Source organism: Phascolarctos cinereus, unplaced genomic scaffold, assembly GCF_003287225.1.
Source record: "Phascolarctos cinereus isolate Bilbo 61053 unplaced genomic scaffold, phaCin_HiC Scaffold_2;HRSCAF=192, whole genome shotgun sequence".
Taxonomy (NCBI): domain Eukaryota; kingdom Metazoa; phylum Chordata; class Mammalia; order Diprotodontia; family Phascolarctidae; genus Phascolarctos; species Phascolarctos cinereus.
Window position 1 is genome coordinate 177,091,617 of NW_027555625.1, and position 14,515 is coordinate 177,106,131.

The 14,515-nt window shown below is 36.3% G+C and overlaps 2 protein-coding genes across 5 annotated transcripts in view; one reads left to right on the top strand and one right to left on the bottom strand.

Moving 5' to 3' along the window:
- Positions 1 to 14,515, bottom strand: part of MCPH1 (microcephalin 1) — a 334,179-nt gene that overhangs the window by 89,457 nt on the left and 230,207 nt on the right. The gene's annotated exons all lie outside the window — the stretch shown is intronic.
- Positions 7,294 to 14,515, top strand: part of ANGPT2 (angiopoietin 2) — a 74,427-nt gene continuing 67,205 nt past the window's right edge. For both annotated transcript variants that reach the window (XM_020985242.2, XM_020985253.2), the window contains exon 1: positions 7,294 to 7,939. In XM_020985242.2, the coding sequence (XP_020840901.1) occupies positions 7,652 to 7,939 (288 nt within the window). In that variant the 5' untranslated portion in view covers positions 7,294 to 7,651. The remainder of the gene's footprint in view (positions 7,940 to 14,515) is intronic.

Consider the following 14,515-nt stretch of genomic DNA (forward strand, 5'->3'; position numbering starts at 1 on the left):
GATGACATAATTTAAAACTGATTGTACCTAGATCATAGGGAAAACTGTTGCATTAGTACTGCTGCCTCAGAAATGACATTACACAGACAAAAAAAAGACAGCACAAGATGGACACCATAAACTAATCATAAATGCTGTTGATCAGTTTGACTCAGTAATATTTAGTATTTTCCAAATACTTTATAAACAGAAGGGGCTTATTCACAGCCTACTATTATTGTAATACATTATTATGATCTTATTAATTAAGATACAATTATCAGAACATCCTGAAGTAGAGTTCTGTATCACTATGGGGAATCAGATATGGAAGAAAGAACAGATGTCATCATCATTGCTGCTGCAGTTGTTTTAGTTGTGTCTGACTCTGTGATCCCATTTGAGGCTTTCTTGGCAAATATACTGGAGTGGTTTGCCATTTCCTTCTCTAGCTCATTTTATAGATGAGGAAACTGAAGCAAATAGGCTTAAGTGACTGGCTCAGGGTCACCCAGAGGCCAGATTTGAACTCAGTAAGATGAGTCTTCATGACTCCAGGCCTGGCACCCTATTCACTGCAACACCTAGCTGCCAAGGCCATCAGTAGCAACCGATATGTGTACACTGTCCTCTATAGCATCTTCGTGCAGTCAGTTAGCCACTGTTTGAACACCTTCAGTGATGGGAAACTCACTATTAATCAAAACAACTCACTCTAGTTTTAGTAAACTCTACAAGACACCAGAACAAAAGTTATATCAACAGCCTTGTCATTTCAGAATACCCATACATTTGATACCTTTCAGAGTTCAATGCAAATGGTACTTGGCACTCCTGCTATATGAGTGGTGCTTCAGCTTATAGACACTTAAGAGCCTTAGGAAGTTTGTTATGAAAGGTCATAAGGGTTGGCTTATCATCTGGAAGATACCTATGTGCATAGAAAGGCTCTGTAGTACCCTGGGAGTTTTGATTCCCTAAGGTGTAAAGCTTCTAGGATAAGGATAGAGGACAAAGATGAGAAAAAAAAGAGCAGATCAGGCCATACAGGGGGTCAACTAAAGGAACTGGGGATGTTTATCCTGGAAAAAGAACCTTTAAGGGTTATATGGCAATTTGTCTTTATGTACCTGAAAAGCTATCATATGGAAAGAGAGAGATTTGTCCTAGTTACTTTCGAAGGGCAGATCTAGGATGACTGTAGAGCTGTTACACAAATAGATTTAGACATTATATTTTCCTTGATACAAGGGAAAAAAATCTTCTTAACAATTGGAACTGTCCCAAAGTGCAATGGCTGCTTTAGGAGGTTGGGGTTCCTACTCACTAAACATTTCAGGCAGAGGATGGATAGCCACTTGTCAATGATGTTATAGAAAGGATTCCTGTTTAGGAATGGATCAAACTAGATGACCTTTAATATCTCTTTCAACTCTAAGATTCTATCATCTGGGTTCTGTGAAGCTCAGTCAGAAGGACTTATTTCAATTAATACCAATTAATTTTATTCATGATTTAGGCTACTTGGATATATTTTAAACTCTGAGGCTGAGCTGAGTGCATAATTTACTGATTAGACCTTCCTATCATTAGGGAGGACCAAGAGGCCCCTAGATCTGCACCCTAATGTGTGCTCTCAGCCAACATTAGTCCACTGGAAAATGATGACTCTCTACGCCAAAATTTACAATGAGAACTCTAGCAGGAAGAGCAGCAATCAGGAAAAAAATGGGTAGGAGTATATCAAGAGAGTTTTAAGATAAAAATAGAGTGGGAAGGAGAATTGAAAATGTGAAGAAACTATTATTATGAACCCAGTTCTGACCAAAAAGGAAGAATTACTTGCTAAAGTAGAAATGATATGAACTTTGCAGATATTATATTGTTTATATTAAAGAAAGAGAAGAGATACTGACATAGTCTGATAGGGACCACAGATTTTGGAAGAACAAATTTCTAAATTTTTAGACAAAGATAAAAAGGTTCCAATGGCCTAATATCCTACAGTGAAAGTTGATACATGAATAACGGGGAACTCATAAGCATGAAATTTTGAATACACAGGTAGAAGTTGCTGATGAGAAGGAAAAGGAAAAGCCCAAAGAAAAGAACGTTATCTGCATAGGGACTTCATTGCACAGCTAATATTTTTTAAGGCAGGTATAGAAAATTGAAGCAAGGTTGTAACTGAGGATTAATATAAAAGAAAGGTATTTTCCCAATAGAATGATTTCGGAACTATACAACCTAGAATAAGATGAAGTTGGTGATAAATGTAATGAGATCAATATTTTAAAAAGTTCTATAGGAGACAAGAGGACCAAAGAAGGAATAAGACTAATGTTCATCATGGGTGGGAAAATGATAAGAGTAAAAAAGTTAAACTAGTCATGGCTTATTTTGCTTCTATTTTCTATTCCTAGAAGAGTGATTTTTGGACTGGGCAGGAAAGAATAAAAATGGTTAGCAGGAGTATAAATCCAAGATATAGAAGGAGATAGCAAGATAACATATAGTTCAAGTAATAAGCCTGTAAGAATTAGCAGATGTGATTCCTTGGCCACTGTCAGTGGTCTTTGAGAGATCTTTGAAAACAAGAATTGTGCCATGGGACTTGAGAAAACCAAATGGTATTCAAATTTTCAAAAAATGAAAGAAGATAGGATCTGTAAAGAATAGGTCAGTGAGCATGACTTATATTTCTGGAAAACAAAAAAACAAAGAAAAAGAAAAACCCACCAAAACATTGTAGAACACATTATTAAAAGAATAGTTTGTAACAGCAAAGAAAGGGTAGCAGTGGTCACTAAAATCAATACGGTTTCATTAAGAACAAGTCATACTAGTCTAACTTAATTTTAGTGGTGTGCTAAAGCCAGTTCAAACCAGTTTGGGAGAGCCAGTTGTTAAATTTCCAGTGTGAGCATTTGTACTCTGGAAATAAGGGCTTGATTTATTATTTTTCTAATTGACTCGAGTCTTAAGAAAGTAATGGAGAAAATGATAATAAAGCAAGCTAAGCTTAAAAATGTATTATGTGTACATTTCCCCCTAAAGGGCTGGTTGTTAAACATTTACACTGCAACCTTGCCTAATTTCCTTTTTTGATAGTTTTACCGAGCTAGTAGATCAGGCACTTTAGGTATGAGACAGACATGGTATCCTCAGTTTTAGTAAAACATTTAATAAAGTCTTTTATGCTTGACAAAATGGAGAGATATGGGAGCTAGGTAATAATGCATCTGAAATTGTTTGACTAGACTCAAAGAACAGTCATTAATGAGCTGATGACAGCTTGGATGGTGAACTCTAGTGCAAGGCTTTAGGAGAATCTGTTCTTTACCCTGAATTACTCAGTATTTTTACCAATGACTTGGAAGAAATCATAGCAGTCATTCTTGTCAGTTTTGCTGGGACAAAGAGCTACAATATTGACAGAATCTAGGTTTTTAAAAAAAATCTCAACAGCTCAGAATAATGAATTACATTGAAAAAAGATGAAATTGTATGTAGGTTCCACAAATCACTTTAACAATCACAGGCAGAGGGGATAATGGTTAGAAAATGATTGCTGCAAAAATGATCTGGGGTGTCTTCAATGAACTTCCTGTTCAATATAAGTCAACAGTGTGACGTGGAAACTGAAAAAGCTAATGCTATTGTAGACAGCATTAAGAGAAACATATGGTCCAGAATGAGGTAGTATGTAGTTTGACTGAACTCTGCCTTGATCAGATCACATGAGGAGTAACATGTTCAGTTCTGGCAACAACATTTTAAGAAGGATATTGACAAGCTGGAAGAGGACCAGAGAACAACCAAGATGGGAAGAGGAGGAGATTATGCCATATGAGAATCAACAGAGAAGCAACTTGTAACACTAGGTCCAGAGATGAAAAGATTTACAGGAGCCATGATAACAGTCTCAAGTATCTGAAGGGTTGGATGATCCATTTGTTGAGGTCAGAAATAGGTCCTGTCCAACTCCTAGATTCTGTGATTTACATGATGCAGTATGGCATAATGGACCAAGTAATGACAAGCCTGGAGTCAGGAATACTGGCGATCAAATCCCACCTTAAACATTAGTTGTGTGATCCTGGGCAAGGCATTTAAACTCTTTTGGTTTCAGTTCCTTATCTATAAAAAGTAGAGGCTAGACTAGAGAACCTCTAAGAACCACTTGGCTCTAAATCTATGACCCTGTGATACAAAATCCTAGTTCTTATATCATTTCACCTTTGATTTCTGCGGGGGGAGGGGAAGGCAGGCAGAGGCAGTAGGGTTCTAATCTGTGATTCCTTTTGTTTACAGAACTCCTGGTGAGAAAACTCTCAACCAATGCAGATCAGCAACTGCTATGCACTGAAGAATTTTAGAGAGTTGAGTCACTGAGAGGTTAAGCAATTCATCTAGGGTCATATGGTTGAGGATGGGTTCAGGTCTTCTTGATTCATTATCCATTGTACCATTTTTCTTCTCTTCTTGATTATTTCGCACATTTTAGTAACTTTGCTTTTAGTAGAAGGAGCTAAAACAAAGAGCTAAGGTGCTAAAGTTTCCTTCTTATTCTTGTTTTTAGTTCATCCCTTTCTTTTGATGAATAGCTATTTCTTTAATGCCCATCAAGTTGGATTTGCTTCTCCAATAGCTAATTAATAATAGGCACAGAGAGAACTTAGTCAAGTTCTAACAAATGATAATGGGAAGTGGCAAAATTACAGCTGATTAGATGTGGTATGTGAGAGAAAAACACAATTATGCAAATACCAAAACTCAAAGCTGTTTAGCAGAGTTAGGAAAAAAAAAATAGTTGGGCTATGCAGCCTGGACTGATTGGTGGATGTCAGGGGCAGTATATTTTTCATTTCATAACCTCATTTGCCGCTAGCTCTCATCAGCAAGTCACTAGAGATAACTTCAGTTTCTCTGGGATAAGTAACAGTTTCAAGCTCCACAATCAAGTCTATTGAACATCAAAAAAAGGTCGGGACTATGTTTAGCTTATAAATCCTCAGAAGCTTCACTGTATTCATAGGCAAGGTAAGAGAAGAAAATCTAGCTTTGTAACCATTCCTTTTTTTTTTCTTGCCAATTACAAAGGTAGGAGACTGGTATTGTATTCCCCATATATGCTCCCACACATCTACACATAGTCTAATTTAATATATGTAATGTAGTACAACATAATAAGGCAGTGATAGCACGATGGAAAGAAAACTGGATTTGAAGTCAGAAGACCAGCATTTCAAATCTTTCCTTTGTAGCGTAGTACTTGTAGGACCTGAGTAAGCCATTTTGTTTCCCTGGGCCTCAGTTTCCTCATCTGTAAAAATGAGAAGGTTAGACTAGATGGACTCTGATGTCCCTTTCAGTTCTAGATCTATGATTCTCTAATCATATAACAGTATATGTATACATATGTGTGCATGTGTATGTATAAGTCTGTATATGTCTGTGTGTGTATGTATGTATGTATATGTGTATACACACATGCACACATATGTATATACACATACAAACAAGTAATGATTCCAGTGAACAGCCATGGAAACACAGGGGTAGGGAACCTGCAGTCTCAAGGCCACATGTGTCCCTCTAGGTCCTCAGTTGCAGCCTTTTGACTGAATCCAAACTTCACAGAACAAATCTCCTTAAAAGTATTTGCTCTGCAAAACTTGGACTCAGTCAAAAGGTGGCACCCAAGAACCTAGAAGGCCCCACGTGGCCTTGAGGCTGCAGGTTCCCTACCCCTGAGGGCATAATAAGGGGGTAGTGGAATAAAAACTGACTCTTTGAATTGGGGTCACCAATTCAAATTTAGCCCATTTGAGGGTGACAGTAAGTTGTTTCTATCTGAGGACACATGAATTATAGATGAATTGAGAATTAATTGAGTTAGTGTTGCCTTTAGTTGAAATTGCCTTTAGTTGATTTTCCTTTAACTGCACCTACATCACTACTCAGTAGGATTTAAACACCAAATAATTGGAAGAATCAACTTTCTCTTTTCTCTAGATATAACATGCCCAGAAACAAGGGGGAGCGAATTCACAGAATGGAAGAGCTCCCCCCACCCCCATTCCCTGTGTTCCCTGATTAGTCCCTTTAAGAGTTATCTCAGGAATCTAAGCTCCAAATCTGTTAGTCCTTCAGCTTCTAAACACCCCATATCTAATTAAGATTTAAAAAACAAAACCCCCAAATGTTTATCTTTTACAATGGAATAAATATTTTAGTCTTACGGACTCTGGACTGACTCTCAAAGTTTTGGAGATAGAAGGAATCTTTTTCTTTTTTTTTAATCTGTGGTTCTAGCCTAGCACAGTGTCTGGCACAAAGTAGGCACTTAAATTACTGATTTTAGAGGGTTTTTTGTCCAACTTTCTTATTTTTTAGCTAAAGAAAAATGAAGTTCAGGAGAAGGGGAATAATTTGCCCAAGATCATACAACTAGTTAGTGACAGGGGAGCTGATCTGACCTGGCATATCCCAAATAACACAGTGGTGTGGGTTATGTGTGTTTTTAAAATAATTACTGCTATGTTCAAGAGGCAAGTTTAGTCTTTAAACCTTACAAATGATATTTCTAAGCTATATGCATGTTATATAAAAATATATATGTATATATTCACACACATACAGTATACTGAAATTCAATAAGGAGTCTTCAAGTTTACTTTGAATATTTAAAATATAATTTTGTTAAAAAACAAACAAGAAGTCTTTTCAGGGGCAAGCCACTGATCTATCTAAATTGATTTACCAAAATGATCCAATCCTTCAACAGCATTTTTACATTAAAATTCAGTATATTTAGGTAAAACAGTCATGGTTCAGAATTCACATAACTTGGCAATTTGTTTCCCATACGAAAGAGTGGGCCTTTTAGAGTTTACATTAGCAAAACTTCTTCCATATAGTAGTTAACATAAACCAAAGATCCTGATATATTTGTAGCTTTTTACTTAAAAGAGGAAACAGAAGAATTTTCATTGTACTTCAAAATTAAAAACTCAAAACATTTTAGAAGACTAACATTATTACATCAGTTTCAGGCAAAAGGACTGTGGTGCTCAGTTTAGGAAATACTTTGCAAGGGTGGTGCTTATAAAATGCCCAGGGGTCCTGTAATTGATCAATTTCTCCCGGAGGTTTTCTCTCCCATACTGTATTGGCTGGACAGCAGTAGGCTATGATTTTCCTGTTGCCTTGTGAGTGACCCCCCTACAGGAAGATAACGGAGAAGCCAAGAGGGAGGAGCAGTTAAGCTACACATGTCTGGCTGCTCTTATCAACTTATCATATAAGGAAAGGAAAGTGATTGATTCAGATACCGACACTGCAGAATTTGCTCCAAAGAGAAACAGAAGAAACACCAAAGCTTACTTGTAAAGCTAAGCCAGAACACACAATTGGGGTAGGACTGTTCTTCCTGCTGGCATCTCACCGTTTACTGGACGACTGGAAAGAAGGCAGCATTTTGTTTTGTTTTGCTTTTAAATTAAATCTGCTAGTAGAAAAGGTGGGTGGGGGCAGGAACCCATTGACTGTCAAGAGTGTACTTTATACATGACAGCATAGCACAGCATTTCAGAGGACAAATGAATGATCTGGACTCTTAAGTGCACTGAAGTTTGCTAAGTTGGCTGCATTCTCTCTGAACAAAAGTATGTGGCTGATTGTTTTCTTTACTTTGAGCTATGATCTTGTCTTGGCATCAGCCTACAACAACTTTCGGAAAAGCCTGGACACCATAGGGAAGAAGCAGTATCAGGTTCAGCATGGATCATGCAGTTACACCTTCCTATTGCCAGAGATGGACAATTGCCGCTCTACTTCTAGCTCCTATGTGTCTAACGCAGTGCAGAGGGATGCCCCGTTGGATTATGATGACTCTGTGCAGAGACTGCAAGTACTTGAAAACATCATGGAAAATAACACTCAGTGGCTCATGAAGGTAGGAAAATTTCATTTATATGGTTGCATGAAAAACTGAGGTTCTGTTTTCACTTGCTGCTCTAATAAACAAAGCAAGCTTTACCAAAGATAGTTCTTTGAACTACCACTTATTTTCTATATCTCATTGCATAATCTCATCTAGGCTTGCATGAAAAGGATATCACAATGAAAAATGAGCAAATTTACCGTGTGTGTGTGTGTGTGTGTGTGTGTGTGTGTGTGTGTGTGTGTGTGTGTGTGATGGCGTAAGGGGGAGGGAGAGTAAGTTTACTTCTCTGCAAAACAACTAGGCTGTTTTGTTTGTACAAGTAATTTAAACTTAGTAACACCAATTACTAACATAACTGGCTGCAGCCATGTGAGGGAAGTGGTAAGCAGCACAACAGCGCCAGGACAAGGAAAAAACGTGCTAATCATGATAATTACTGATAAATAGCGGATGGTGGCAATGTTACCTTCTGCAGTAAGTGCTTTACCAATTTCCTGAATTTATTTACTGAAACCAATTATAGCTTTTTGTAAAATGAGAGGAAATTAACTTAAATAGACCTTATGTTTTTCAGAAACTTAGGGTTTTAGTTAATGGGTTTGTCATTTGTAAACCGTTTGTTCTGAGTTTTTGCTAAGTGTTCTTTCTAAAGGGATTCAGTATTGCCACTTCTCTTAGAAGCCAGTAACCTGGTTTAAAAATATATCCACATGTGATTGCTGTTAGTTTTAGCAAGGATGAATTTATGCCATGTCAAGATCTGCTGCCTTTTACTCACTATTCTTGTTCTTATTCTCACTCTTTCCATTGTACCACAAACTCTGTAAGAAATGTATAAATTCTGAAAGTTAAGTTGTTCTTCAAGAAGCAACTATTTCCTTATGCAAATTTTATCTCACAAATGAGAAAACCAAAACTTCTAAAGTTCCTTTTTACTGGGAAAAAGAAAAAATGATGCATTTGTTATAGCACTCTTAATAAAATAATAATTATCTATGTCTGGTGGAAATGATTACTGTTAAAATTTGTAGAGACGTATTTATAATTATACAAATGACTGAGGTAACTGTCAGTTCTCTACCAAAGTTTCACCCAGGAAAACATCACAAAGTATTTTCTCCATCTAGAGCAAAAAATCTTTAATTTCCTTTTCAGCTATCTATTAGCAGCATATCACATCTTAATCTCATAACAGATCTCTGCCTGGCTTTTTATCCACTGCTGTGAATCCACTTAAAACAAGGGAAACCACTGAAAAGCACTGATGGTAGAAGCCAATCATTACATGAATAAATCCCCTTACCATTATTCCTCAATTGAACTGGTTCTTGGTTCAAACAGCATTTAACTAATTCAAAACTTCTAAGAAATAATGGCAATAATACCTTATTCAAACTTTAAAAAAACTCCCACAATGATATCTGGAAAAGACCCACATCTACTGTGTATATTCTCTGCTAAAGGTTTATTCTTTCTTATCTTTAAAACCCTTTACCCACCATTTATGTACAAATAGCTCAGCTAAGTTTGGGAGGTATTCAGCAATACAAGCTCACATATTTGAAAGTACTAAATATCTACCTGACACTAACTTCCTATTTCCTTCTTTCCATTGTTATGTTCACACTTAATAATCTGCTCATTTTAACTGTGACATGGTTAAAGGCCAATGCTAACAGAACACCTCAGTGAGGGATGAAAGAAATAGAGTAGTAAACACTCCCATCTATCCAGCTAGTAAGTCATTTCCTAAATAAATAGTCAGGGGATATAAAAGAATGTTTTACCAAATACAAAACAGTTTAATTGTATTTGCTATAATTAAAGCCACCTTCAGGTAAACTTGAAATCTAATAATTCTTTCACAGTCAAATTGCCCCCTTTTCCTGAAAGATTGAAAATGTTTAAATGAAGGAAAAAGTTAAGCAACCCTATTCCAGGAGTTGCTTAACCTCGAACCCATTCTAGGTTCCAGAAATCAGAGTTTATGGGGCAACCAGTCAAAATACATCTTTACTCACAAATATAATTATCAGATATTTGAACAGTAATACAATAGTGCTCCAGAATGCAGCCTTTAGATATCCAGCTAAAATATCACCTAGAGTGACTTAATATTGACTTTTCATCTGCTTAACACCTGCCCCGATCAACCCTATCTCATAAGACCTAGAAAGTGCACCTGAAAAATTCACTGGTATTGTTATTTACACCTGGATGGCAAATAGAAGCAAAGGAACAAATAAAAAACCATGCAATGTGTATGTGGAGCCTTTCCTAGCTGTGTGTTCTTTCTCTGGGTTCTGGCACCTATGATAATAAAAACTACTTTGCTTAAAAATGAAAAAAGTAAATGGAATAGAGTACCAGATAAGCCCCATGACCATGTGGTCCATAAAATACTGAAATTTCTTTTGACAGATTTTCATACCTGGGGTGAGAGAAAAGGGTTCCTTACATTTATATTTCTTATAGAAATCCACTCCTTCCATACACCCTGCCCCAGCCCTCCAAAAATAAAGTTTTAAAAACTATCAGAAAGTCAAACAGACTCTGCATCTGATTAATTTTTCCAAGGCGAAAGAATATCATTTCAAGCACCTAAGTGATTAGCATCTTGTTAAGGAGTTTAGTTCAAGGAAACTTTTTTGCATATTACAAAACAATCCCTAAGCTATCTTCTTAATTTATCAGTCAAAGGAATCATACTTCTGAAAGAGCACTGAGGTATGAACTAAGGTACATACATGGAGTGACATGGGAGAAATGTTCTATATCTGCTTAGTGAAGAGACAATGGGGAAAAAAGTAACTTCACTTACTACACAAAATATCATGTGGAAATTTGTTAAAATTTAAAGAAAAGATAATGATAATCTCTCTTGCTAATTCTGTTACTCTACAGACAGTTCCTCATATCATTTAAAACACTTTACAAAGCCACTTTTCTAAAACTTGAACAAACACTGTGCTAATACTTGTATCTTTTTAAATTGGGGCTGGGAGGGAATGGGAAACAAACACAAAATATAGAAGAGCTAAGCCATTCCTTAAGACTGTAGGATGTTTCTCATGCTACAAAAATTTGCCTGGATGACTACCTTTTCAAACAGATATTAAAAAAACAACAATAACAATGTCTGCAAATTAATTAATCTTAATTTTTCATTGTAGTTACTTAAATATAATTATTTTCCATCCCCCTAGAAGAGACTATGGATTATACAAAATTGTACTGACAAAATAGCTTTCTTTATGAAGTAATGGACACTCAATATACTGTGCATAGCTTTTTTTACACAGCTATTTAATACCAATGGAAATACTCTGACCATAGTAGCCATGCAATTTAAAAAAAAAATCCAACAATTCAGAAGCAAAATGATGGTTTTAAAAGATGAGAGTTGAATTTAGGGAGGTGAGAGATAAATCTTTTCTCCCTGAGTTTTGTAGAAAACTTTGGCCCAGATATGAACTTTATTTTTTAACAAATACAGTTGGAAACCAATGCTTAGCCATATATCCAGAAAAACAAAACTTGGTTTTCTTTCAGATACTCCTAGCCAAGCTATGTTGGTCTGTTTGGTTTAGGTTTCTGCCATTGGCCTTGGTTAATACCTAGTGGTTCATTAAAAAAAAAAAGAAAAAAATACCATAATACAACTCATTGCTATACACATAGAAAGACAATTCTTTCTGAGATTCCACAGGCTGTACTCTGAAGCATGAAATTAATTATACTCAGTATTCAAAAGAAGTGTTGTGCATTCCTATAAACAAATTAAAGTCATTACAAATTTGAGAAGCCTTTAAATTACAGGAATATCAGTTTTTTTTCCCTAGGTAAGAACAATATTATGATTAAAGTTTAGGTTTTTGTGTTTTTTTTAAGTTATCAGAAATCGCATAGGAACAAGTACCATGTCTTCTTAATTTGTGCTTTTCACACAGAACGCTTAACTCTTTGGGCTGCCAGATACCTCATATTTGTGTGTGTTCGGGATCATGGGATTAAACAATATTTCTTTGCCTTGAGCTGCTTCACTCTACCATAAAGAATAACTGCCTGAACCCGAGCTAAGAAACAGGCATGTGTGCATAGTTCGCATATAGGACAAACACTTCACGTCCCATACAATCTTTCTATTGAAATCTGTTGTCCACAATTATGAATAGGTTATCTTGTAACAGTTTGTGTGTTGGCTCACTAGACACAGAAAAAATACTGTTTTCCCAGAGATGATATTATAATGGTAGATTCTTAGGCTAACCCCATACAGCCTAGTTGACTTGTAACATGGATGAAAAGATGCACATTAAAAATGAAAAATAATACTGCTTCAATAATAATAAAGTAAATAGGTAGAAAAAATACTGGCTCTAGTCAGGTGACCTGGATTTAAACACCTTTACTGATGTTTGCTATTTGCATGATCTTGGCCCAGTTACCTCACCTCACTAGGCCTCAGTTTCCTGACCCACGAAATGCAAGCCTGGACTAGATGACCACTGAAGTGCCTTTCTACTCTAGATTTATGACACTTTGAACAAATTCAAATAGGAAATAATGTTTTCCTTTTTCCACCAATACAGAAAGACTTCAAATATATTCTTGCCCATCAGGTACTTTCCAGGATCTGACCTAAATACACAGAGACTCAGCACAAGTAGGCTGACCATTAAATGATAACTTTTTTGGCCATGGTAACTCATAAAACAAAGAAAAATACAAAATGGCTTTTTGCCCTGTGCTACTTCCTTGTACCTCTGCAGTACTAGTGGTAGGGGGTTCTAAGAATCACTCATATTTTTAGATTGTGTATAAACATCAGCTTGGGGCAGTGAGGTAGCACGGTGGATAGAGTGCTGGGCCTGGAGTTAGGAAGATTCATCATCTTCCTGATTTCAAATCTGGCATCAGACATTTACTAGCCATATGACCTGGGCAAGTCATTGAACCCTGTTTGCCTCAGTTTCCTCATCTGTCAAATGGGCTAGAGAAGGAAATGGTAAATCACTACAGTATTTTTGCCAAGAAAACCCCAAATGGTGTCACAAAGAGTAGGACTGAAATGACTGAACGACAACAAACATTAGCTTATATTAAACATTGGTACTTGAAGGAAATCTATTTTTATTAGAGGTGGAATGTGACTTGTGGATGTTTCAAATGGATCTTTTAAACACCTTTTAAATACTTTAGAGACTGAAATCACTGGTTCTTATGCCTAGTTTCATTTATAAAATTATAGCTTTATTTACCCCTTGATATAACAATACTATTAGTGCTCGTCTTAAGCTTGTTTTATTTACGATTAAGTTATTTTTAGGCTCAAAAATGGAGTGTAGGTGGGTAGGGGTTGCTTGATTTTAGTGAGATGACTGGAGAAAAGTTGGAAGAGGGCATGGAAAGAGTAATGAGACTAAAAGACTGTGCGTACATGTGAAAAAAAGATTACTTGAAGCAGAATTAAATAGGGAAGAAAAAGAGAACACAGTATGGGCACAATTCCCCGATAAGGAAGGTAAAATTGGATCAGAGTTCTTCTACCCATCCACCAGGTGGTGCTGACACAAGACAGTTCTGGGCATGGGGGATAGGTGCTAGAGAAGAAAGGAAAGGAGGGGAGGGAAGAACTGTAAGTGAGAGTGGAACATAAGCAAACATTTCTATATATGAAATGTGCATAAGTTCATATCTTTCACACAGCATATATTGTTTAATAACATAATAAGCTATATTTTCTTAACATTTGGGGAAAAAAGCTAGTACTTCGATGATATTTCATGTTCTAATCTCATCATTGCTCCCACCCAACTGAGGTATTGAATAAGTTCATCAATTTTAAGGACCATATACAAATATTTTCCCCATCACTAGAACCAACAAACTAATTCTACTCATGGGCTTTTCTATTTTAAGAGGTAAGCCCTTTGTACTGGGCTGGCTTGAAACTGATGACCCAATCGATGTTGTACAGTTGAATGATTTCAAAGTAAAAGAATTAATCCCTTTGTTCTTCTAGGTCTTGGCCTTAAAGAGTGACCATAGCATTGTGTGCATCACTATTTTTCTCTGTTAGACCTGAGTAAGGACAGCAGGCACCAACAACATGAGACATTTCCAACTCAACAATAGATTACATACATGTAAAACATAATATCTACTATCATCATAATTCTATGAATTCTCCTATCTTTCAAATACAGCAAAATTAAGAGCTGCCAGGTTTCTCAGTATTTTCAGAAAGAGTAACACACTAATCTGGAGTTTGAATAGTTTGCATGAATGAATGTTGCTGAATTGGAGGCTACACATTTAGTAACTTCAGCTATCCAGGACACAGCTGAGAAACAGGAAGGAAGTGAAAAAGAATTCTAAGAGTGATTTTGTACTATGTAAAGGATATTGCTGCATCCATCCATCAAAGCTCATATACTTTACTCATAACCCTAAATCCTTACACTCTCACTTGGATATTGTTTAAAAATCTTTTTCACTAATTGGCTTCAGTTTCTATTTCTGGGCTAATTATACATTATTTGCTTTCACAGAATCTAGATGCCTGGCCCTCTTGATAGATAG